Source organism: Heptranchias perlo, chromosome 20 (genome assembly GCF_035084215.1).
Source record: "Heptranchias perlo isolate sHepPer1 chromosome 20, sHepPer1.hap1, whole genome shotgun sequence".
Taxonomy (NCBI): domain Eukaryota; kingdom Metazoa; phylum Chordata; class Chondrichthyes; order Hexanchiformes; family Hexanchidae; genus Heptranchias; species Heptranchias perlo.
The window spans coordinates 36,411,595-36,436,718 of record NC_090344.1 but is presented as its reverse complement, the minus strand read 5'-3'; the positions used below and the strand labels follow the sequence as shown (position 1 = coordinate 36,436,718).

The 25,124-nt window shown below is 47.6% G+C and overlaps 1 protein-coding gene across 1 annotated transcript in view; it reads right to left on the bottom strand.

The window, feature by feature from the left end:
- Positions 1-5,062: 5,062 nt before the first annotated feature.
- Positions 5,063-25,124, bottom strand: part of gmcl1 (germ cell-less, spermatogenesis associated) — a 73,443-nt gene continuing 53,381 nt past the window's right edge. Inside the window, exons 11-14 of the mRNA XM_068000999.1 lie at positions 25,036-25,111; positions 18,886-19,031; positions 12,457-12,544; positions 5,063-6,625 (exon numbers count right to left, since the gene is read on the bottom strand). Coding sequence (XP_067857100.1) covers positions 6,497-6,625; positions 12,457-12,544; positions 18,886-19,031; positions 25,036-25,111 — 439 coding nt within the window. The 3' untranslated portion in view covers positions 5,063-6,496. The remainder of the gene's footprint in view (positions 6,626-12,456; positions 12,545-18,885; positions 19,032-25,035; positions 25,112-25,124) is intronic.

Below are 25,124 nucleotides of genomic sequence, written 5' to 3'. Positions count from 1 at the left end.
TCAGTACTGGCACTGGAGTGTTGGCCTGGATTATGTGCTCAAGTCTATGGAGTGGGACTTGATCCGACGACCTTCTGACTTGGAGGCGACTTGAAATAGTAAACTTCACTCCTCTTTTCAACTTCCCAAAGCGCTTCACTCACAATCATTCAGTGCAGTTACAGTTCTGCAGGTAAGCACGGCAGCCAATTTATCCACTGCTGACCACGCACATAGCAATAAGAATGAGCAATCAATCTGTTTTGGTGGTGTTCCTTGAGGGATGAGTGTTGGCCAGGGCACCGGGAGAACTCCCTGCTCTTCTTCAAATGATGCCTTGGTTTTTTTCAACATCCACCCGAGCAGACAGATTGGTTTAACTTCTGATTTTGAATTATGGAAAAGTGTGGATGATGGAGATTGACATCTGGGCCCTTTGGAGTTTAATTATTTTCACTGGCTTTGGAGCTTCCATCTCACAGATCCTGACCATCGACTCCTAGCTCTGGGTTCTTGGCTGCTTCCTCTCAAAGAACACTGTTATCGTTTTGGACACCTTCGTAGGGCTGTGCAGCGACACATCCCCCAACCTATCCAGACAGTAATGTGATTCACTATATTTTCTTTCTGCTGCAGTTTGTGGATTCCACGCTGGTGACATGAGCTCGAGAGGGTGTCCGTGGTTTTCCACAAGCCATTCATCCAGGGAATACGTTTTATTAAATGATGGTGGGATTGCAGACTGGCATAGAATAATTGTGGCAGCGTTCAGGGTACCTTGATCCAACTGCATGATGTAATACTGATGGCCACATACAACCTCCATACTGATGGAGTAGATCCCCTTCCCATTCATAATGGCCATTGGAACACAGGAGCAAAGCAGCAGTTGTAAGCCATTCCGCCCCTCAAGCCATTCTATTTGATCATGGCTCATCTGTACCTCAACTCCATTTACCTGCCTTTTCTCCACTTCCCTGGCTACCCTTGGCAAACAAAAAAAAAATCTATCGATCTCAGCAGAGAAAGTTTCAATTGACTCAGAATCCATAGCCTTTTGGGGGGCGGGGGGGAATGAGTTCCATATTGCTTTGGTAAAAGGAGCCAGAATAGCCACATGGGCTCCATCAGTGAGGCTGTGCACTCTTGGGAACCCAGCCATTTTGAACAAAGTGAAGAGCTCCTTTTTGCTGGTCGCTTTCCTTCGGAAAGGTGCTGAAGTCCTTCTCCCTGGCCGACGACGAGCTGGTGAACGCAGCAACAACTTGCATTTATATAGCGCCTTTTAACGTAGTAAAATGTCCCAAAGCACTTCACAAGAGCGCAACCAGACAAAAAAAGATTGACAACGAGCCAAAGAAGGAGACATTAGGACAGGTGACCAAATGCTCGGTCAAAGAAGTAGAACTTAAGGAGGGTCTTAAAAGGAGAGGAGGCGGAGAGGTTAAAGGAACAAATTCCAGAGCACACTGCGGACTGGCTGATCCGACAGATACCACCCGAGGCAGCTTAAAAGGAGCCACTCACATCGATGTTCAAGGCCGGGGTGACTCTTACCAGCAAGGCGAGAGCTGTCCCAGTTTGGAGAGCCGATTTGGCCATCTGACTGCCAGAGATGGAAAACTTCCAAGACCATCTCCTTGGTGAAGCATGGGCCACGGAGATGACGGTCTCTGGACGAGCTCGAGTAATTGTGTTGTTTACACAGCCACATCCTTGGGTAGAGCCGCCGTGCTCAGGCCACCTCTGATAGAGGTACCCGTGCCTCTGCTCAGACCTTCAGAACTCCTCCTCGCCCTCCCCCTTTCCGAGGGCAAAGTGGGATCCCCAAAAGGACTGCCCCCTCCTACGCAGCAAGGGACTGTTCCCAATCAGAGTGAAACTCTCCTGAACATTTGGTTCAGCAAAAAATTCAGCAGTTAATTGCAAAATGGGCCAAAACAATGCACCCAAACCAGATCAAAAAGGACAACAAAAAAAAAATACAACTTCACGGTCACTTGCAAAAGCACAGCATTATACACCTTTAAGGGCCCAAGTTCTAAAGACCAAGAAATCATTTTGGAAGTGTGCCTGTTTCATAGCACATCAGAAGCAACCATCCGAAAATACGAGGGGGAAGGGAAGCCCGTCTTAGTTAGGATGTCCTACGGTACTGTGAGGGTCTTAGCCATACAAACTTCTTTATCCAGAGTGGTTAGAATGTGAAACTCGCTACCAGAAGGGGAGTTCTCCCCAGAGTCCTGACCAATATTTAACCCTCAACAAACATCATTAAAACAATTTATCTGGTCATTTATCACAATTCTGTTCACGGGAGCTTGCTGTGCACAAACTGGCTGCCACGTTTCCTACTTTACAACAGTGACTACACTTCAAAAAGTACTTCATTGACTGTGAAGCGCTTTGGGAGGTCGTGAAAGGCACGATATAAATACAAGTCTTTCTTTATGTACACGTCTGCGTGCTTGCTACGCACTGAGCCTCTGTGGTATGTTCGTGACAGGGTGGCACTCTCAGTACGAGAGGATGGGCATGGATGCGTCAGCTGCCCAGATGTTGAAGCGCGGGTGAGTGCTGATGGCCTTGTTTTGCAGGGGTAGTGTCAGCTGGTCGAGCGAAGCTGTCAGCACCGCAATCAAGGTGAAGGCGCTGTGCTCATCCCTCCCAGTCCTCAGCCGAGCTCCAGTTCCCAAATTATTTTGTGGTAGCTAAAACTCTTCTCTCTTGGTCAAGGTGTCTGCAAATAAAACAGTTTGTAATTATCATTCTGCAGGACGTAACTGGTTGTGGTGTATGGATGGAAGGGTTAGAGAGCAAGTATTTATTAAATATGAGAGCCCAGAAATTGCTGTCAGCTACCCCTTTATCAGAAGCCGATGTACAACATTGGGCAACAACATGGGGAGCGTGCTGCTGAACTCATTTCTTGCCCGTTCAAGATGGCCATGGGGTGGGGGGGTCTGAACTATTTGTATTTCCCAGCGTACCACAGAGTACACCTCCCTTCGGCAAGCTTTCCCTTCCCCAAATGCAGCGGCTTCAAGTCCACCTCAATACACAGCTGTCCAGCCTGGCGAGGGTCTTTTGTTGCATTGGTCAGAGCTGCCGTGTAGAATTTACTCCTGCTGCTGGAGCCAGCAATATCGGAGGTTAATGGGCATTCACTCATTCTCCCCCAAAACTTTTTGGAATCCGCAATTAACCCTTAAATAACGCACCAATCTGGTCAAAATCATGTGATAATTCAAATTGCTGGCAATACAATCCATCCATAGCTGTGGCTCAGTGGGTAGCACTCTCACCTCGGACTTAGAAGGTCCCACTCCTGTCAACGTAAACGCAAGATCTAGGCTGACACCTCAGTGCACTACTGAGGGAGCATTACACTGTTGGAGGTGCATCTTTCGGATGAGACGTTAAACCAAAGCCCTCTCTGATGGACATACGTGATCCCATGGCGCTATCTTGAAGGAGAGCAGGGGAATTCTCCCCAGTGTCCTGACCAACATTTATCCTGCAACCAACATCACTAAAAACAGATTATCTGATCATTATCTTGTTGCTGTATAGCACGTCGTTGCCATGTTTCCTTCAACAGCAACTGCACTTCAGAAGTACTTTGTTGGCTGTAAAGCACTTTGGGACATCCTGAAAGGGTTGATATAATGTAAGTTCTTTCTTTAAGAATCGAGGAAACATTTGAGGCACAGGAAGATAGAGGGCTTTGAGGAGACAGCATGTCAGTGGGATTAGTTTGGATTGTGTCAGCACAGATTTGATGAGCCGAATGGCCTCCTTCTTTGCTATTAGCCTCAATTAATTCCAATAAGCAAGCAGATTTTTAACAAGCACCAAACACTATCCAAAGTTTATATGTCTCTGCCCTGAAGGACCAGAACTGGACCAAGTCTTTGGAATAGCTCGAGATGCTGAAATTTAATTTCCTATGTGGAGGTGGGGGGGGGTACCGGCTTTTGGCCTGACTCAGGGCCTTTCATGTCAGATCTGTTCTCGAGCTGATTTTCATTAAGGAGGTCGTTTTGATTCCTGTATCACAGCCTGAAGCTTACTGAATTAAAAAAAAATCGTTCATGGAATGTGGGCGTCGCTGGCAAGGCCGGCATTTATTGCCCATCCCTAATTGCCCTCGAGAAGGCAGCGGTGAGCCGCCTTCTTGAACCGCTGCAGTCCGTGTGGTGAAGGTTCTCCCACAGCACTGTTAGGAAGGGAGTTCCAGGATTTTGACCCAGCGACGATGAAGGAACAGCAATATATTTTCAAGTCGGGATGGTGTATGACTTGGAGGGGAATGTGCAGGTGGCGGTGTTCCCATGTGCCCGCTGCCCTTGACCTTCTAGGTAGTAGGGGTTATGGGTTTGGGAGGTCCTGTCGAAGAAGTCTTGGTGAGTTGCTGCAGTGCATCCTGTAGATGGTACATTTAACATTGGATCTCTGCGCTCCTCCAATTCTGGCCTCTTGCGCATCCCCGATTTTCTTCGCTCCACCATTGGCGGCCATGCCTTCAGCAGTCCAGGCCCTAAGCCCAAGGAATTCCCTCCCTAAATCTCTCCGCCTCTCTCTCCTCCTTTAAGACGCTCCTTAATACCTACTTCTTCGTCCAAGCTTTTGGCCACCTGTCTTAATATCTCCTTATGTGTCTTGGTGTCAAATTTTGTCTGATGATGCTCCTGTGAAGCACCTTGGGACGTTTTACTTACGTGAAAGGCGCTATATAAATGCAAGTTTTTGTTGTCAAAATGGAGCCTTTCTTCCTCTCTGAGAACCCAATTAAAAACTGCGTCAGTTAACCACAAATCTTGAGATTAAGATTTACTGAGAAGTGAGGAGATCAGTATTGATGATTTCAGGATTGCAGCCATTAGTACCAGTTGGGCGTTGTGGATCATCATGTTTGCTTCACAGTGTAAACAGACTGTTTATTCCTCCAAGTGCTGGGGGTTATGGCAATGGCCAAACTTACTTCATCCTGAAGCTGAATTCATATCCTCTGCCCTCAGAGCACATTACAAAAATAAATCCTGTCCTCCTTGCCTCATTAGGAAAAATAACAAGAGGTTAATAGTGGTAACATGTTTAATGATTACAGAACACAGTGTGTTGCTCACACACAAAAGCAAGTCTTGCATTACAACACTTCAAAGCAAAAAAAAAAGTACCACAATTTTTCCCATTTTAATTCCCATCTCTTTTGGAAAAAAGGAAAATCTGCAGGACAAATGACTCAAAATATATTCGACTTTACAAATATAATCTAAAATATGTAAGATACACAGAATCTGCTATTTAACTAGCACCAAAGTAAAGAATGAGACATCTCATTCGTTTTCTCTCCGCTGTGCTGTGTCCCATCCAAAGGGAGACGCAGGGAAAAACACATTCTAAACAGGAAAAATTGTGTTCCGACTTTACACGTGGTGAGATTAATTGAATGGAATTTACATGTGATAATAAGTAGGACTTTGCAGTGTTGTGATGGATCGCTTTTTTAAAAAAAAAACTTGTATTTACAATCTTCTACCTGCTGAGGGTGCCGCTGCTGTAGCCCTTCCGGGCATGAAGTCCTGTGTAAAATGGTGCACCTAAGGCGATAGCCGAGCAGGCCTGTTCTTTCTGGGACAACCCATTTTCTTTGGGAGAGGGAGGGATATTTTCTCTCTCTGCTTCTCTGGTCCCAATTTGCCTCCCCCGATTGAGCCGTACAGAGCTGGACAGTCCCGGTGTCACAATCGTCCTCAATGCCCCTGGGGAAGAAAATAATCAGCCACGATTCTAGTCCTGGTTGATAAGCGGCATCCTCTGCTGCCGGTGCGTAAACGGGGATGTCTGGTGAGTTGTGGTTCTCCCGTGTGATTTGACTGTTCTGCCGCACGCTCACCGTCAAGGCCCCATAAGTTGCTCGGGCAACTTTGGAGGGCTGCTCATGCGTACGGAACCATGGCCCGGAATGGAGGGGGTGGGGGCAATGATTTCAGGGGAAGCGGGCAAAACCAGGGGAGGGAGGGAACCAGTAGTTCAAGTTCCCAAACCGTTGATGGTATACATGAGGCAGTATCTGAAGACGAGTGCTTGTGGCCTGACTGCAAGCTTCATTGCTGTTTCAATATCAATTATACACAGCAGTCTTGAGACATGGAGGCAAGGACAAGTTAGTGGGAATGCATGCCTGCCAGTTAACAAACTCTTGACTGCAAGTCTCCAGTTCACACTTAATCGTGCCAGCTCTGCTGGGACACAATTGTTCAAAAAAAAACTATAGTAAAATGTACAAAGAGAAACAGAGAGCTGCAGCTGTTTCTTCACTTCTCAACCTCTGGAGTTTCTGAACGATTCACTTTTTTTTCCCCTTACGAGCAGTTCTTCAGACTGTTGGAATGAACAGGCATTAAGTTCTCTCCAGAAATGGTTGAAAACGACCATCAACCTGCTCCCGGAGAAGTGCGAGAATCTGTGCCGGCCCAGCTCTCGGACGGAGATTCCACAGCCACTCCATCTCTCAGTTCTCGCTGTGCACTGGCTGCTCATCAATCTCAGGTTTCGTCTCCGGTGATGTATAAAGGAAATTGCAACAGATGTAGAGTGGGAACATCAGGAGCCTGCTATCCAGATTCAGCACGATCTGTTCCTATGTGTCGAAGCAGAAACCAGTGTAAGGAATATAATGGGGAGCAAAGTAACATATGGAGAGTACGGGTAACATGGACAAGCTAAATAAAGGCATAACAGAATAATCCGCAAACTTATTTCAATTCGGAAGCCTCTACTTCTGAGGTTATCTGTCTAAAAATATAAACAGTTTAGCCTCTATGGGACCTGGGGCTGTGGGAAGATCTCGACAGCACGATGAGTTGGATATGCGTAACATGAGTTGGGGGGGCGTGGGATGAGTCGGTTCCGGGCGGGGTGAGGTGTTTGCGGGCGTGGGATGAGTCGGTTCCGGGCGGGGTGAGGTGTTTGCGGGTGTGGGATGAGTCGGTTCCGGGTGGGGTGAGGTGTTTGCGGGCGGGGTGAGGTGTTTGCGGGCGTGGGATGAGTTGGTTCCGGGCGGGGTGAGGTGTTTGCGGGCGGGGTGAGGTGTTTGCGGGCGGGGTGAGGTGTTTGCGGGCGGGGTGAGGTGTTTGCGGGTGGGGTGAGGTGTTTGCGGGTGGGGTGAGGTGTTTGCGGGTGGGGTGAGGTGTTTGCGGGCGGGGTGAGATGTTTGCGGGTGGGGTGAGGTGTTTGCGGGCGGAGTGAGGTGTTTGCGGGTGTGGGATGAGTTGGTTCCGGGTGGGGTGAGGTGTTTGCGGGCGGGGTGAGGTGTTTGCGGGCGGGGTGAGGTGTTTGCGGGCGTGGGATGAGTTGGTTCCGGGCGGGGTGAGGTGTTTGCGGGCGGGGTGAGGTGTTTGCGGGCGGGGTGAGGTGTTTGCGGGCGGGGTGAGGTGTTTGCGGGCGGGGTGAGGTGTTTGCGGGTGGGGTGAGGTGTTTGCGGGTGGGGTGAGGTGTTTGCGGGTGGGGTGAGGTGTTTGCGGGTGGGGTGAGGTGTTTGCGGGTGTGGGATGAGTTGGTTCCGGGCGGGGTGAGGTGTTTGCGGGTGGGGTGAGGTGTTTGCGGGCGAAGTGAGGTGTTTGCGGGTGTGGGATGAGTTGGTTCCGGGCGGGGTGAGGTGTTTGCGGGTGGGGTGAGGTGTTTGCGGGCGAAGTGAGGTGTTTGCGGGTGTGGGATGAGTTGGTTCCGGGCGGGGTGAGGTGTTTGCGGGTGGGGTGAGGTGTTTGCGGGTGTGGGATGAGTTGGTTCCGGGCGGGGTGAGGTGTTTGTGGGTGTGGGATGAGTTGGTTTCGGGCGGGGTGAGGTGTTTGCGGGCGGAGTGAGGTGTTTGCGGGTGTGGGATGAGTTGGTTCCGGGCGGGGTGAGGTGTTTGCGGGTGGGGTGAGGTGTTTGCGGGTGTGGGATGAGTTGGTTCCGGGCGGGGTGAGGTGTTTGCGGGTGGGGTGAGGTGTTTGCGGGTGTGGGATGAGTTGGTTCCGGGCGGGGTGAGGTGTTTGCGGGTGGGGTGAGGTGTTTGCGGGTGTGGGATGAGTTGGTTCCGGGCGGGGTGAGGTGTTTGCGGGTGTGGGATGAGTTGGTTCCGGGCGGGGTGAGGTGTTTGCGGGCGGGGTGAGGTGTTTGCGGGCGGAGTGAGGTGTTTGCGGGTGTGGGATGAGTTGGTTCCGGGCGGGGTGAGGTGTTTGCGGGTGGGGTGAGGTGTTTGCGGGTGTGGGATGAGTTGGTTCCGGGCGGGGTGAGGTGTTTGCGGGTGTGGGATGAGTTGGTTCCGGGCGGGGTGAGGTGTTTGCGGGCGGGGTGAGGTGTTTGCGGGCGGGGTGAGGTGTTTGCGGGTGTGGGATGAGTTGGTTCCGGGCGGGGTGAGGTGTTTGCGGGTGTGGGATGAGTTGGTTCCGGGCGGGGTGAGGTGTTTGCGGGTGTGGGATGAGTTGGTTTCGGGCGGGGTGAGGTGTTTGCGGGTGTGGGATGAGTTGGTTCCGGGCGGGGTGAGGTGTTTGTGGGTGTGGGATGAGTTGGTTCCGGGCGGGGTGAGGTGTTTCCGGGCGGGGTGAGGTGTTTCCGGGCGGGGGATGAATCGGTTGCGGGCGGGGTGAGGTGTTTGCAGGTGTGGGATGAGTTGGTTCCGGGCGGGGTGAGGTGTTTGTGGGCGGGGTGAGGTGTTTGCGGGTGTGGGATGAGTTGGTTTCGGGCGGGGTGAGGTGTTTGCGGGTGTGGGATGAGTTGGTTCCGGGCGGGGTGAGGTGTTTGTGGGTGTGGGATGAGTTGGTTCCGGGCGGGGTGAGGTGTTTCCGGGCGGGGTGAGGTGTTTCCGGGCGGGGGATGAATCGGTTGCGGGCGGGGTGAGGTGTTTGCAGGTGTGGGATGAGTTGGTTCCGGGCGGGGTGAGGTGTTTCCGGGCGGGGGATGAATCGGTTGCGGGCGGGGTGAGGTGTTTGCGGGCGCAGTGAGGTGGCTGCGGGCGGGGTGAGTCGTCTACGGGCGGGGTGGGGCGGCTGCGGACGGGGTGAGCCGTTTGCGGACGGGGTGTTTGCAGGGCGGGGTGAGTCGTCTGTGGGCGGGGTATTTGAGGATGGGGTGGGTGTTTGTGGGCGGGGTGAGGGGGCTGCGGGCGGGGTGAGGGGGCTGCGGGCGGGGTGAGTCGTTTGCTTGTAGGAAAGTCCAAGCTGCAGACCATTCTAACGAAACATAAATAGAAAAGTGAGAAAAGACCATAGATGCTCGCCATACCCATTATATACAGTGTGACATTGTGCAGCACCCTCCCAAATACCAGTAATGCTAACTCCTGGCAGAGGCAAAAAAATCTGTGGCCAATTTCAGTATTCCGAGAAATTCCACCCCGACTCCACAAGGAATAAACAATCTCCAGATGACTCGGGTCATCCTCGATCCATCAGTGGTTCAACTTTACGGACCATCCCTCCCTGATACACACCAATGCCATCCTCCATCAGGAACGTGTCAAGCCCCTTCTCAAAAGGACTGTAGTGCATCATATCCTCCAGTAATTGTGCAACCTGCCCATTAGACAATCCCTAAGACTGCAAACTGAAAGCCCTATTTAGAACAGGTTTAAAAGCTGGATGCTCACGGCTTCAGGATGCCAGAAATAATCCTTCAACGGTCAGTAGCAGGAGCTGTTTGCCTTGTTTCACCATCTGGAAAATTTGTCGGGTGGCATCCAATCACTGTTAGTAGTAAGTTGTCTCTTTGACATTTTAACTGTGACTGATCTCACTTGGTATAGTCCACACCCGACTTTCGATCATTACATTAACAAAGGGCCAATGTCGTCCTTAAAGCAGTGCACCAGGTGGCGTCTTCAGAATGTGGACTCAAACAGCCAGTTTGGAACTCAGTTGGGTGGTTTTCACTCCACTGTTCCCACTATATTCCAGGACTGCTGCAGCAGTGCAGAATGTACAGAAGCACATTTACTGAGACAGGCCAACTCCACCACTGCTGAACTGCTAACCATTTCCACATCGTTCACCTGAGGAAGGAGGTAGCCTCCGAAAGCTTGTGAATTTAAAATAAAATTGCTGGACTATAACTTGGTGTTGTAAAATTGTTTACAATTGTCAACCCCAGTCCATCACCGGCATCTCCACATCAGAACTGCTAACCGGCATCGTATGGGTTATCTGGGGGTAGGTGGTCACATCAAGTCTTCTGGTTGCCTCTTCAAGCTGTCAACCCTCAGCTCAGTGGGTAGCACTCTTGCCTCTGAGTCAGAAGGTTGTGGGTTCAAGTCCCACTCCAGGGACTTAAGCACATAATCTAGGCTGACACTCTGGTGCAGTACTGAGGGAATCCTGCACTGTTGGAGGTGCAGTCTTTTGGATGAGACGTTAAACTGAGGCCCCGTCTGCCCTCTCAGGTGGATGTAGAAGATCGCATGGCAGCATTTCGAAGAAGAGCAGGGGAATTCTCCCCGGTGTCCTGGCCAATATTAATCCCTCAACCAATATCACTAAAAATAGATTAACTTGTCATTTAACTACTTGTGGGACATTGCTGTGCGCAATTTGTCTGCCGCATTTTCACGGCTGTCAAGCGCTTTGGGGTGTCCTGAGGTCGTGAAAGGCACTATATAAATGCAAGTTCTTTCCTTCTTTTCATTTTTGCAGTGGTATGCTGGCGCAAGAGTATCCCTTTATGGAGGTCTCGCTTCGACAGCCTCACTGGAGAGCACGACCAGCTTCCATTCTGCACTTCAGCTTTAGAGCTGCATTGATAGTCGCAGCAGAGTCCCACCACTTTTACAGTGCAATGAGCTTCACACTGAATCTGAATTTACAGCTGTTGTGTCAGGGCGTTGCCACCATTCAACCTCTACCTTCTCCACCTCCAATCTGAAAATAAGACTGGAGCCATTTCGAAAATGCTTTCACCATTCTAACCTGATACAGGTTTATCTATGTCGGCTCCAGAATGCTTGAATCTGCACATACAGCCGGAACCAGAGATACTAACGGATCGCGGTGGTTTAGAACGCAGGAGCTACTGAAGATAATCTTGTTTACAGCAGGATGTAAACCACAAAGCTGTTTCCACTTGTGGGGGAAGACAAATACTGGGAGCCATAAATACAAGATAATCACTAATTAATCCAATAGAGAATTCAGGAGAAACTTCTTTACTCAGAGAGTGGTAATAATGTGGGACTTGCTACCACAAGGAGTAGTTGAGGCGATTAGCATGGATGCATTTCAGGGAAAGCTAGATAAACACAAGGGAGAAAGGAATAGCAGGATATGCTGATAGGGTTAGATGAAGTAGGGTGGGGGGAGGCTCATGTGGAGCATAAACGCCGGCGTGGATCAGTTGGGCCGAATGGCCTGTTTCTGTGCTGTACGTTCTATTTAACATGGAGAGAACTCTAACTTCATGGAATACATTATACACGGATTAGGGCTGAGGATGGGGAGATGGTAGTGTGTGGTTTAAAAAGAGTACTGTCCTGCAATCTATCATTATCCCTCCAGGCACTATACTGAAGAGCAATTCCGCCTCTGTACAGGAGTTAACAATGAATCGATTTTCAATAGAATGTAGCTTTTGCTAGTCTCACTCTTTGGTAGGAATACTATCTGCAACATTTAATTGGTTTTCATATCCAGAGATCAAACAAGTTACAGAGTCAAAAATCTGCCAAAATACTTTCCCTTTAAAAGTGTTTTAAATCTCATCAAGTAAATTATCAAGTGAAGAATCAATGCCGTAACTGCTTTAGAGGATCGGATCAATTTCCTTTCAAGGCACGAATAATCTCATTTCGAACTTCGAACTTGCTACTGCTTATCAAAACAGAGGTTGGAGCTGACAGTGTTTCCATGGCTGATGTCCGTCTGATGCTAAGTGTAATCCCAGGGCAAAATATTTATGGCCAAAATGTAATTTGCTAGAGTGAAACTCAAAACAATATTCATCTGGATACCTTTCAGTATGTTGCTGGTGAAATCACTGCCAGTGAACACTTGTGCACTCCTTGCGAAAACTTAATGATAAGAAATCCAAGCAGTTTAAGTGAGTTACTAATCGCTGCACCTTGAGCGTGTTTCACAGCTTCATTGCTGTTCAAAATTGACTGGACAAGAAATTAGCTTAAATTGTGCAGAATATATAGCTGGAATCATGCTTCCTTTAACAGCTGTGGGCATGGGCCACTCAAAGCGACAAGCAATTCAGGAGCAATGGGTCTAACAACTTCTCAAGAGCTTCAAGGCTTTGTTACACAGGGCTTTAGTTTGGCAGACTGTTAATAATGCAAGTTACTGCTAACAGTTCCAGCATTAACATACCCTGCCTCTGGCAATATTGCTCCTTTACAAAGCAGAAGGTTTTTAATAACAGTCAGAATGGACTTCTATTGGGCGCGCAGTATTCACATTTCCTTGTTACAAGATATTCAGTTACTTCTCATTAACATACCTGGTCTTTCTCTAGTGACAGAACCTGGTATCCAGCTGTTCGGCTGCAGATGACCTTCCCGTTGCTGTCAAACGATGCCAGTCTTAATCTGCAATGGATAGGATTTATAGAGTAAGACCATAATAACATCAATTCAAAAAGTACTTTTTTCTTCTCTAGTTTCCAAACCTAGTTTGGAACGTCTAAGGACTCATTTTACTCACCTCAATCTAGTGCGTGAGTCATTGCTCCATTTTACGGTTGCTGTTTCAGAGGGAAACCACTGGGCAACTGTGCCTGAGGAATGGATCCTTACAGTATTATTTTTCCTGGGAGCACTTAGACCATTGGAAGGCTCCTTTAGTATTTGGAAACTAGGCCTGTCTGCAGTGCGCACGACACTCCTGCAGTAACTAGTGGACTGTGCACACTGCAGAGAGGACCAGTGCTGAAAGTCAGTCGAGAGATCTCTTGTTCAGGAGACTACATACACCCAGTCATTTTATGTTTTTCCCTCCAGTTGAAGCTCCTCCACCACATTTGTATGTGTCATGTCGGACAGAACAGTAAAATAGCCGATGGCCAAAGGGAAAGGAATACCACCTCACTCAACCTCTCCTTGTCCAGTTGGACCCAGTTGGAAGTTACGGTCTGCATTCATTCCCTCACTGTCGTTACACTACCAGAAAGGGAGGGGGTGGGGAGGAGGTGATGACTTGTTTGCTAATCTTTAGTGATACTGCTTGAGCTCATCAGTTTGACGCGCATGAGAGTGGCACAGGTTTAAACTTCCCATAATGTTTTCCCCTGGGTATTTTCCTCCTTGGAGCCTTCTCCAAATGTCCTGCCTTGACATCCTACCATGTGGGAAACTATGAAGCAGATTCCCTGTCCATTTGCTATGGTAAAGTGGTCTCCCCTGCTGGGAATCTCAGCTGTTAGTAAGGAACCAGGAGTAGACAATTCCTTTTCCTCACTTTGTACAAAAATGCGCCCACAATATTGTAACAGTTTTTCACTGTAATTATCTGCACTACTGAAGAAAAAATACAACTGCAGCTGCAATGCGGATTGGCAAGAATAAGCTTGTTCAATCTTTATTACACACCAAGAATTAATGATACTATTAAGCTTAAAAATAGCCTCAAGTTATGCAACAATATTATCGTATGAACTCTTAGCGTTTGAATTAAATTCAACAAAAGCAAGTAAGTGATGTTGAATTTCTGCAAGACATTGGTTAGGTCGCAGTTGGAATACTGCAGGCACTTCTGTGCACCCCATAATATGAAGGATATCAGAGTCATGGAAAAACTACAGTGAAGATTCACAAGTCATGAGTAAGGCTTGAAAAACTGGAGCTTTTTTCACTGGAACAGAGAATGTTAAGGGGGGATTTAATAGAGGTGCTCAAAAAATTGGGTCTTTTTTTCATTGCAAGAGAAGGTTAAGTGGGGAATCTACAAGGTTTTTAAATCTACGAAAGGTCTTGAGAGAAAAAATAGTGAGAGATTGTGGTCTCCTTTGGTCAACAACAAGGGGATATAGACAAGATTGTCAGTAAAGAATGATGGAGAGGATAGAAGTATTGTTTTCACATAGAGGGTTAATGGTACATGGAATGCTTCAGTAAAAGTGGCTATTGAAGCAGGGACTATAGCACTGTTTAAAAAGGAATTTGACAAGGAAGAATATGAAAGGATGCAGGGAAATGGGATTAGAGCGGAACGCTCCGGTTGAAAAGCTAGCACCGGCATAGAGACAATGGGCTCAATTTTGAAATGGTGGCGAGTTGGCAGCGGTGGGGTGAAGGTGGTGGCAAACCCAAATTAAAAAAACTTACCTTTTCCGACGTGATCGCAATGTAATTGATGGTGATTAAAGTTCTTTGCGGGTTTCGCACCTCAGGCTGGCTGCCAACAGGAGCTGCAACGCTGAGGGGGCGGGGCTGGGGGGTGGGGGAGAGAAAGAGAGTGAGACGCGTCATCTGGTGCTGGAACAAAGAGTGGAGGACGCTGAAGATTGGGGTGGGGAGAGGGGGATATCAGAGAGGGACATCAGGGGGTGAAGGGGAGATCAGAAAATGACATCTGGGGGGGAAAAGGGACGTCGGAGAGGGAGGCATCGGGGGCTGAAAGGGACATCAGAGAGGGAGACATTGGGGGCTGAGAGGGAGACATTGGACATCGGAGCAGGGTGGAAAAGTAGGTTGATTTTGTTTTTTAACTTTGCGCAATGGTTTTTTATTTAGTTTATTTTTGCCTGATCCGGTTTCACCAGGCGTGAATCGGAAGCCGTGGGAAAGCTGCCCAGGTAAGTTTAAAATCATTTCAACTATCTACTATGTCAGAAATAAAGTACCTTAAGTACCTCAATGAGGAACATTTGGTTCTTTAACTATCATCCCGCCGGCAACTTCTGGGTTCGTGAAGCGCGCACGCATAGGCGCGTCTGTGGGGATCCCGGAAGTCAGCGGGTTGGAGCCGGCTTCCGAACCTGCTCGGGATTTTCACCATTTTCGCAACCCCCCCCCACCGCCCCCAATGCACCTGCATTTTGATTTTAAAATTGAGCCCAATGGGTCAAATGGCCTCCTTCTGTGCTGTAATTTCTACTCATTGAAGTTCTCTCGACAACTATTTTAATGGGGACTTTAACCCATTTGAAATAAGCAGGTAATGCAGTAATGAATCTATTAAAATAGCCTACCAGAAGAGTTTGATATTAAAGCATTATGAAGCCAAATATAATCAAAAGTTTATTGAATGCCAGCAAACATTTTAATTGCTAGGAAACTTTTCAAGTTTCAAGTAACCCCAAAATCGTGAGATTCAGCAGCAATTTACTCGATGCCATTCTTGATCATTAATCTTCCCTCAACTCCCTCATCTCCCCAAAAAAATGCCACAATGAAAAATATATGGGCTTGACAGCAATTTTATCAACGTGACATTTTCATAAGAAACTCAATGCCATTCCAGCATCTGCAAGCTAGTGAAACTGTAATGATTGAGCATAACTACCCAGCAGTAAATAAAACGTGAACAAGCTGCATACTCTCAGGACCATCACTAAATGTCAAGCTTTAAAATATTCGATCCTCCTGCTTCATCCCTCATCTCAATCAGCAGCAGATTCAATAATCTCAATGTGACATTTATGATCAAGTTTGCAATGAAGACAACAGACAACCACTGCTTGTGTGAATTTGCTGCTTGCTGTAGAACGCATCCTTTTTGGAAGCCACTTAAACCGCAGATTAAGAGTAAGGACTTTGCGATAAATCACCAAGTGGCATTCTGCCATATTTCTGTACCAATTCCAGGACGGACACCACTTTCTTTATTGCAAACAGTTAGTGCCGCCAAGAAAGGGATGCCCTTGATTAATAATAATTCAAACACTGCTCGTTTGGGATGAAGCCAGCAAAGCATGTGATGCTCCGGGAGCACGCCACTGTTCTTGTTCTACGATTTGAAATTGAGCAATTGAGCTAGCATCTCTTCCTCAAACGGCAATTGATGCCAGCTCAATTGCTAATTTTAAATCTGAGATAGATAGCTTTCTACCAACCAAAGGTATTAAGGGATATGGGCCAAAGGCAGGTATTTGGATTTAGATCACAGATCAGCCATGATCTTATCAAATGGCGAAGCTGGCTCGAGGGGCTGAATGACCTACTCCTGTTCCTATGTTCGTTTGGGATGAAGCCAGCAAACCATGTGATGCTCCGGGAGCATGCCACTGTTCTTGTCCTATGATTTGAATGCTACCGCAATCTTTGACTCACACCGCAAGTAACCAGGACACTATATTGCCCACCACAGCTTAACAACAACAACTTGCATTTATATAGCGCCTTTAATGAAGTAAAACGTCTCAAGGCGCTTCACAGGAGCGTTATCAAATGAAATTAGACACAGTGCCGCATGAGATATTAGAACAGGTGACCAACAGCTTGGTCAGAGAGGTAGGTTTTAAGGAACGACTTAAAGGAGAGAGGTGGAGAGGCAGAGAGGCTTACGGTGGGAATTCCAGAGCTTAGGGCCTAAGCAGCTGAAGGCACGGCTGCCCAAGTGGAGCGATGAAAATCGGGGATGCGCCAGAGGCCAGAATTGGCGGAGCGCAGAGATCTCGGAGGGTTTTGGGCTGGAGGAGGTTACGGAGTTAGGGAGGGGCGAGGCCATGGAGGGATTTGAACACAAAGATGAGAATTTTAAACTTTTATTTGCCTTTTTTTAAAAATAGATAGATTTCAACACTCCAAACACATTCAGCAAAAGCAATTTTTATGTTGTCAGTGGCAATGTGATTTTAATCGGAGCAGAAGATCGTGCCCTGGATGCTTAGCGCTGTCAACTTAATGTTAATCCACACACATAGTTGCTATCGGAGGAGGAGGGGCTGCAGCATAGATAGATACATTTTTGTTAGGCAAGGGTATTAAGGGTTACGGAACCAAGGCGGGTGGATGGAGTTAAGATACAGATCAGCCATGATATAAACGATTGGCGGAAAAGGCTCGAGGGGCTGAATGGCCACCTCCTGTTCCTATGTTCCTAACATGAAGAGCACTACAACAGTGCAGAAATACATGCTAAATGCTTTGTAAATTAATTTTCTCTTTGGATGGCCACGGTGTCTGTGACTGACACTCAGGCAGCATTACGTGATTATCCATTAAATCATCCACTCAAACACCATGGGTCCGAACACACATGGTGACTGCCACCCAGCGACAGGACAAAACTTCAAGATACTTTTGCACAAATTATTCTTTTGGAGGGTATGCACTTTGATGAAGTTACTGAAACCCAGTTATAATAAGGATCCTCTGGTTAGACTTTAGAAGACTCCAAGAAAGGCTGAGGCTGCAAGCAACGTCGAGACTGAGTTGTTTGGTGCTGAGACTAAATTTTGACATTGTGCAACCGACAGGACAGTGGGCAACCACTGTCTTCACTTGGGTATGCACCCCAGAATTTGTGAAGACTGTGAATTTTCCATGTAGAGGTCACTACTTGTGAAGCAGTGTTTTGATGGTATTTGGTACAGTGTGTTGGTAATGCAAAGGGCTTTCCGACACTAACTTAACTGAGAGTTGCGGGAAAGTGCAGCTTTACATTTAGAGTCACAAGCTCTCTAAACAATCACGTAAACCGAACTGGATCTGCACTTATGTACTTTAGAATGAAAATTCAGTTCCACAGGACAATTGCATTATCATTCTTCACCTGTTTCATAGAGACATTTAATCAGATTGTTTAATTACAGCGACTCTATAACGTTCCGACACATCAGGTAAGATAGTGCAAATCATTTATAGTCCTTGAATTGGAAGAATTTGTCAAAATAAGGGCCAAGGAGAAACGGCAGCTGACGTGTTAGGCAGGTATCGTATTATTTGGAGCAAACTATTTTCACTGAGCTAAATGACTTGGAAGATTTCTCAAGGAAAGAGGGGGGGACTTCACTCTGTGACCCCTGACGTATTGCGGGTGACATCATTGCACCATGTGTATGTTAAATGTGGCAAAATTCTGCTTCCAATTATGTGAATGAACCAGCTGATAGTTTATAGGTATGGGTACTGTTCCACGCTATGATGGTGCTGTACAAAGTACCAGGACGAGGACTTGCAAGTACCGAAAGTTTCTTTCCCAATGTTTACTAAGGAATTCCACTTATGAGATGCAATGCAGTGTAATTACTTTGGGGGGGGGGGGGGGGGGGTGGGGGCGGTGGAGAGGAACTCCAGTAGTTCTGGCCCCAGTAATTCAGCTCTCCCTTGGGGCTGCGTAACTTCGTTTAAACTGGAGATCCGAATTCTCTCACTGTTAATCATCCACTGTCAGCAAGGAACATAAATTCTAAATGTTGCTGCCTCTTGTAAATGAAAGAAGAAAAAAAGCACTAACAGGTTGGAATTGCTGAACATTTTATAATGCGGATTCAATAAAAGATCCTTTCCAACATCTCCTGCTGCCCACATTCAGGACGTTTCAAGAGATTTATTTTTAGTTGAGATTACTTTTAGATAAATGATCTTGTCCTGGGTACCCATCCTCCAGATGCTCCCTCATGCTGTCAATCCACTAGTATTTTTGTTAATGGCCATTTTCTGTCCCTCAGCCCTTAATAAACCTCCCTCATAGGTTTTGTTCAAACATAAACCACTTAATCTTCCAATCATAATGAACATTTTTGAGTGAGTTACTGTAGTATTATGCAAACTCATTTCACACGGAATTCATTCTTCTCTTCCCCTCCTCCAAGTCCAATATGATTTTTTTTTTCTAAATCACTTCAGATATTTAATATTTTAGATGAAAGACACACACATTTTGTGCTTCCTATGATAATAGACTCATAGATTAACTGAAGAAGAGAGCCCAAATCCCCAGCCATGTGTCCTGAATACAGAAATCACCGCAGTTATCAAACTCTTACCTGAAGGCGATGTTCCTGCGAGGCAGCAGGCTCACTGCCCCATTGCAAGGCTGGCTGAGGGTGTTCCTTTTGAATATGATAAATCGATTAGTGTATGTGACCAGCAGGTCAAACCCGAAGCTGAAACCAGTCCATCGCCAGCAGTACTGGGAGGGGAAAAATGGACACGTAGGTCAGAGCATCTTTATGTTACCTCAGCAAAGAGTTTCTTCAACATCTGATGATTGATAAAGAATGAATAAACAGTTACAAGAGGTCGTTATCTTAACAGGGGAGAAGCTGAAGGGAGAGGTGTGTCTTTATTCTTAGTGCATGAGTTAGCGGAGCCCAGGTTTAATAATTAACCCTGAATTGTCGTGAATCGCTTACAAGACAATACATGGGGTGACCACCGCATTCTCCTGTCACCTCAGAAGGCACAAAATAACACACCCATAACAATCCATCTGAGAGCAGGCTCAATTATATATTAATAAAAACCACACAGAAGTAAGAAGACCAGTACAATAACCAAACTTGCACGCCACAGAAACTGGTCCGGCTCATGAAAACAATGGCCAAAATCTTTGCAATAGAGAACTGAAGACCCTGGAAGGCTTTCTGGGTTATAAGGGTGTCCTTTCTTTGATGCAGGAGCTGACCCTTTAAAGAACTGTCCTTAACAAACACACATCACAACAAACCACAATGTACTGTTTCAGGAAACTAGTATCCTGTCGGTGATGTTCAAACCTCCCCAGTTAGACTAGTTCTCAATACCCTATACTGGAAGAAATTAATATTCTGAGACAACAATAGCCAAGAGGGATTTAAGAGTAGGAATATGGACAAACTCCATCGACACAAACAATGGGTCGTGTTTGTGAAACCTGACAAAGAATCACAGAAAAGTTACAGCACGGAAGGCGGCCATTTGGCCCATTGAGTCCGTGCCGGCACTATGCAAGAGCAATCCAGGTCGTCCCACTCCCCCGCCCTATCCCCGTAGCGCTGCAAATTTTTTCATTCAAGTACTCATCCAATTCCCTTTTGAAAGCCACGATTGAATCTACCTCCAGCACCCCCTCGGGCATTGCATTCCAGATCCTGACCACTCGCTGTGTAAAAAAAAATGTCCTTGTGTCGCCTTTGATTCTTTTGCCAATTACCCTAAATCTATGTCCTCCGGTTCTTGACCCTTCCGCCAATGGTTTCTCTCTATCTATTCTGTCCAGAGCCTTCATGATTTTAAATACCTCTATCAAATCTCCTCTCAACCTTCTCTGTTCCCAGGAGAACAACCCCAGCTTCTCCAGTCTATCCACACAACTAAAGTCCATGAACTGAAAAAACAAAGAACACACTTCTTGGGACAAAATTTCTCTTTGAACACAATGGGCCCGATATTACCATGGCGGCGGGGGGTCGATTGGGCGCGTGGGTAATGCACTCGGTGAAATCAGTCTGCTCCGCGCGCAATTGCAGGCTGACTGGATCCACTTACCTGTTCTTCCGGGTTCCCCGCTGCTAAGCTGCGCGGCGGGTGGACTGCGCATGCGCAGTAAGGTCTGTCAGCTGGAGGAGCCCTTTTTAAAGGGGCAGTCCTCCACTGACTGATGCTGCAAGAAATAGGAAAAATTACAGCATGGAGCAGCCCAGGGGGAAGGCTGCTCCCAGGTTAATGATGCCTCACTCCAGCTCTTATTGGATGGGGTGAGGAGGAGGGGGAGGACAGAGATCTTCCCCCCGGCGGGTGGGAGGAAGCGGCCTGCCTCTGCCACCAGGAAGGCTTGGCTCGAGGTGGCGGAGGAGGTCACCTGCACCACCAACATATCACGCACCTGCGTACAGTGCAGGAGGCACTGCAGTGACCTAAGTAGGTCAGCCAAAGTGAGTACACTCACTCATTCCCCTACACTTCGTCTGCCACATCACCGCCCCCACCCCACATCTCCATCTGCATTGCCAACACTACTCTATCACATCACTCCTCACACCCACTCAAACCTCATCCTCATCTTACCTGCACTTACTCACCTCGCCAGTACTCATCCCGCCACTACCACTCAACCCAATCCTCATACAATCTCATGGCTCTATCTCATACTCACCCTCTCATGCATCTCTTTCACGGTCAGCCTCACTCAACCTGCCATTACCTGTGCTGCAGCCACAGGGCATGCATCACATACGTGCAGTAGGAAGCATAAAGCAAACGCGTCGTGAGCATGAAGGGGATGCACAAGGGTATTTGAGGGTTCGTCATGGTTTTTACTTATATTTAATTTCTGATCAACTCACATTACATATTATATTGGCACCACTACTGCCACGTCTTTGCGAATCTTGTCTGGTTTGTGCAATAATGCCCTTTCCTGAAGATCACAATGAAGACCCACAACTGATGCCACCCATTGTGTCACTGCAGAGTGGGTGTAGGTGTATTTGCAGGGCTCTTTTGTGCAGACGACTGAGAGACATCGGCGATGTCCCCGGTGGCACCCTGGAAGGATGCGGAGGAGAAGTTGTTGAGGGCAGTGGTGACTTTGACAGCGACAGGTAAGAAGATGGTGCTCGGGCCAGCCGGGAGCAGCTCGGCATGAAGGAGGCTGCAGATGTCCACGACTACATGTCGAGTGACTCTGAGCCTCCGTGTGCACTGCTGCTCAGAGAGGTCCAGGAAGCTGAGCCTCGGTCTGTGGACCCTGTGGCGAGGGTAGTGCCCTCTGCAACGCATCTCTCTCTGCGGTTGCCTTCCCTCCTGCTGTGCAGGTGGCTGTGTCACAGCACTGTGTTGTGGAACTCCATGTGTCAGAGGTGGACGGCGTGGCCGGTGATGCTGTTCGTCCTCCGGGGAGGTCATGACTGCAGCTACGGCGGCCCCCATCCGGAAGATGTACATCTGAGGGGGTCCGCAAGGTAGGTACATGTGTCTGGACACCGGGGTTAGTGTGCAAGTTGGTGAATTTTATTGTTAGGAGGAGGGTGGTGGAGGCCAAACTTTGTCCAAAGTGACAGAGTGGCCTCCTGCAATCAGTGAGGGTCTCCCTCCCCACCTGTCAAATGGACCTTGGCAGCTGCCATCGGCTGATGGCTGCAACACGTCCATTTGAACTGGGAGTGTTTCCCCCAGTACGGGAAACAGTCCCAGTTGTTTGCAAAATCCCACCCCTCCTAAAATATCATGTTAATCAGGTTTCTAAACGATCTGAAATACCTAAATAAATACCTTAAGTGGCACCCTGCCGGCTTTAATTGCCGGCGGGAGTCCCACATGCGGGGGCTGCGCGCGCATGTGAGCGCGTCAGTGGGAAACCCGGAAGTGGGCGGGTTGGAGCCAGGCTCCCGACCCGCCCCAGGAATCCCCGATTTTCGCAGCCCCCCCGCCACCAACGTACCCGATTGCGGGTGCGAAAATCGAGCCCAATGAGCAGGTCTGTATTGGTCACCCATAGACCTAGTCTGCTGTTGAACAAAGAGGCTGACGGCTGTGTTAAAGTAGCACAGACAGGAGTTTTTCCAAACTTGTTCGTGAGCTGCGTTAAAAGCAGCACACGGGGGAAATTAAACCCACTAATTAGTGGCATTCAGGGCTGGGATTTGAACTTGTCTTTCCAACTGGGAACTGGGGTTGGAAAATTTCAGTTGGCAACCAGCCAGGAAAGAGAATTTACTTTCCAGCTTTGGTGAGGTTGAAAAATTAAAAAAAACCCTTGGCAGCTTATAAATAACATCAGTGCATTGCTCCCTCGGTTTTTTGTTGCTCTTTGTGTATCTCACTGTTATCTCATTCCTTGCACCCAGTTGCGGCTCTTCCCAAAGTTTAAAAAAGTCACTTCAGCTGTCAAACCATGCCCTGTTGCTACAGCTATCAGGTACCAAGTGAACGACTTACAAACACTTGCCACAAACGTGTACAAACCACACTGCAGGCTTGGACACCCTGAACAATTACCGACATTGGCAGCAAGTGTACTGTACCAAATCAACAAAGCACTTCAAAGTTTCCACTGGCTATCTCAAGTGGAACTCTGCTGTCTAATCATAGAATCACAGGATGATACATTACAGAAGGAGGCCATTCAGCCCATCGTGCCTGTGCCAGCTCTTTGAAAGAGCTATCCAATTAGGCCCAGTCACCTTCCTTTCCCCATAGCCCTGCAAATCTCTCTTCAAGTATTTATCCAATTCCCTTTTGAAAGTTCTTACTGAATCTGCTTCCACCACCCTTTCAGGCAGTGCATTCCAGATCATAACAACTTGCCGCGTAAAAAAAATTCTCCTCATCTTGCCTCTGGTTCTTTTGCTAATGACCTTAAATGTGTGTCCTCTGGTTACTAACCCTTCTGCTACTGGAAACAGTTTCTCCTTATTTATTCAATCAAAACTCTTCATGAGTTTGAACACCTTTATTAAATCTCCCTTTAACCTTCTCTGCTGTAAGGCGAACAACTCCAGTTTCTCTAGTCTCTCCACAGAACTGAAGTCCCGTATCCCTGGTACCATTCCAGTAAATCTCTGCATCCTCTCGAAGGCCTTGACATCCTTCCTAAAGTGTGGTGCCCAGAATTGGACACTATACTCTAAGGTACTCCGTAGGTAACACCCATTTTTCTATCATACGGAACCTGTAAATATTGCACGCAAGTGTCAGCATTGGCGGACTCTCGCCTCTGGATGAGAAGATTGCTTCGAGGCCCACTCCAGCGCTTGAGCACATAATCCTGGCTGACACTTCAGTGCAGTACTGAGGGAGTGCTGCATCGTTGGAGATGCCCTTTTCAGATGACACGTTAAACCAAGGCTCCGTCTCCAGGTTCAGGTGGACATAAAAAATTTCAATGCACGTTTTTTTTTAAGAAGAACAGGGAGTTCTCCCGATATCCTCAACTAACACCAGCCAAGCAGCTTGACTGGTCATTTATCTCACTGCTGTTTGTGGGATCTTGCTGTTTTAAGTTGACTGCTGCGCTTTTGCCTACGAAACAACAGTGACTATGCTTCAAAAGTGATTCATTGGGAGTGAGTGCTTTGGACATGAAAGGCCTTATATTAGTGTAAATAATTTCTTTCTTACGGAAAATGGACTAGTCGGGCCGAATGGCCTGTTTCTAAGCTGTAGATGCCGAATCCCCCACCATCAACATCCTGGGGGTCACCATTGACCAGAAACTTAACTGGACCAGCCATATAAATACTGTGGCTACGAGAGCAGGTCAGAGGCTGGGTATTCTGCGGCGAGTGACTCACCTCCTGACTCCCCAAAGCCTTTCCACCATCTACAAGGCACAAGTCAGGAGTGTGATGGAATACTCTCCACTTGCCTGGATGAGTACAGCTCCAACAACACTCAAGAAGCTCGACACCATCCAAGATAAAGCAGCCCGCTTGATTGGCACCCCATCCACCACCCTAAACATTCACTCCCTTCACCACCGGCGCACTGTGGCTGCAGTGTGCACCATCCACAGGATGCACTGCAGCAACTCGCCAAGGCTTCTTCGACAGCACCTCCCAAACCCGTGACCTCTACCACCTAGAAGGACAAGAGCAGCAGGCGCATGGGAACACCACCACCTGCACGTTCCCCTCCAAGTCACACACCATCCCGACTTGGAAATATATCGCCGTTCCTTCATCGTCGCTGGGTCAAAATCCTGGAACTCCCTTCCTAACAGCACTGTGGGAGAACCGTCACCACACGGACTGCAGCGGTTCAAGAAGGCGGCTCACCACCACTTTCTCGAGGGCAATTAGGGATGGGCAATAAATGCTGGCCTCGCCAGCGACGCCCAAATCCCGTGAACGAATTAAAAAAAAAAAAAATTCTGTGTAAAAAATGGGTTAGGTGTATGGATGTATTTGGTCAGCTTCTCGCAAGGAAAGAATAATCAGATTATCAAAAAAGAACGCAACAATCTGCTAGTTAAAGTGTTGCAGTACTAGGTTTTGCCACCAAAGAAACTCGGTGACCTAAGACTGTAGTATCTTTGAATGGCAGTAAGGTACCTGCAAACTTTTTATATTTTTACATTGCACTTAATTTTCTGCAGATCCTTCTCACCTCTCCCCTTCAAAAATAAAAGACCCTGGTGTGTATAAATGCAAAGGATTTCATACTTAGAAATTTGACTCTAAAGAGTTCTCTTTCCCTCCTTCCGCTGTACTTACATCACCATCTTTTGCCAGTTTTCTTCCACATCGCATGCTGTGTATTTCAAACTCTTCCTTATTGATTTCTTTTGGCCTAGAAAGACCAA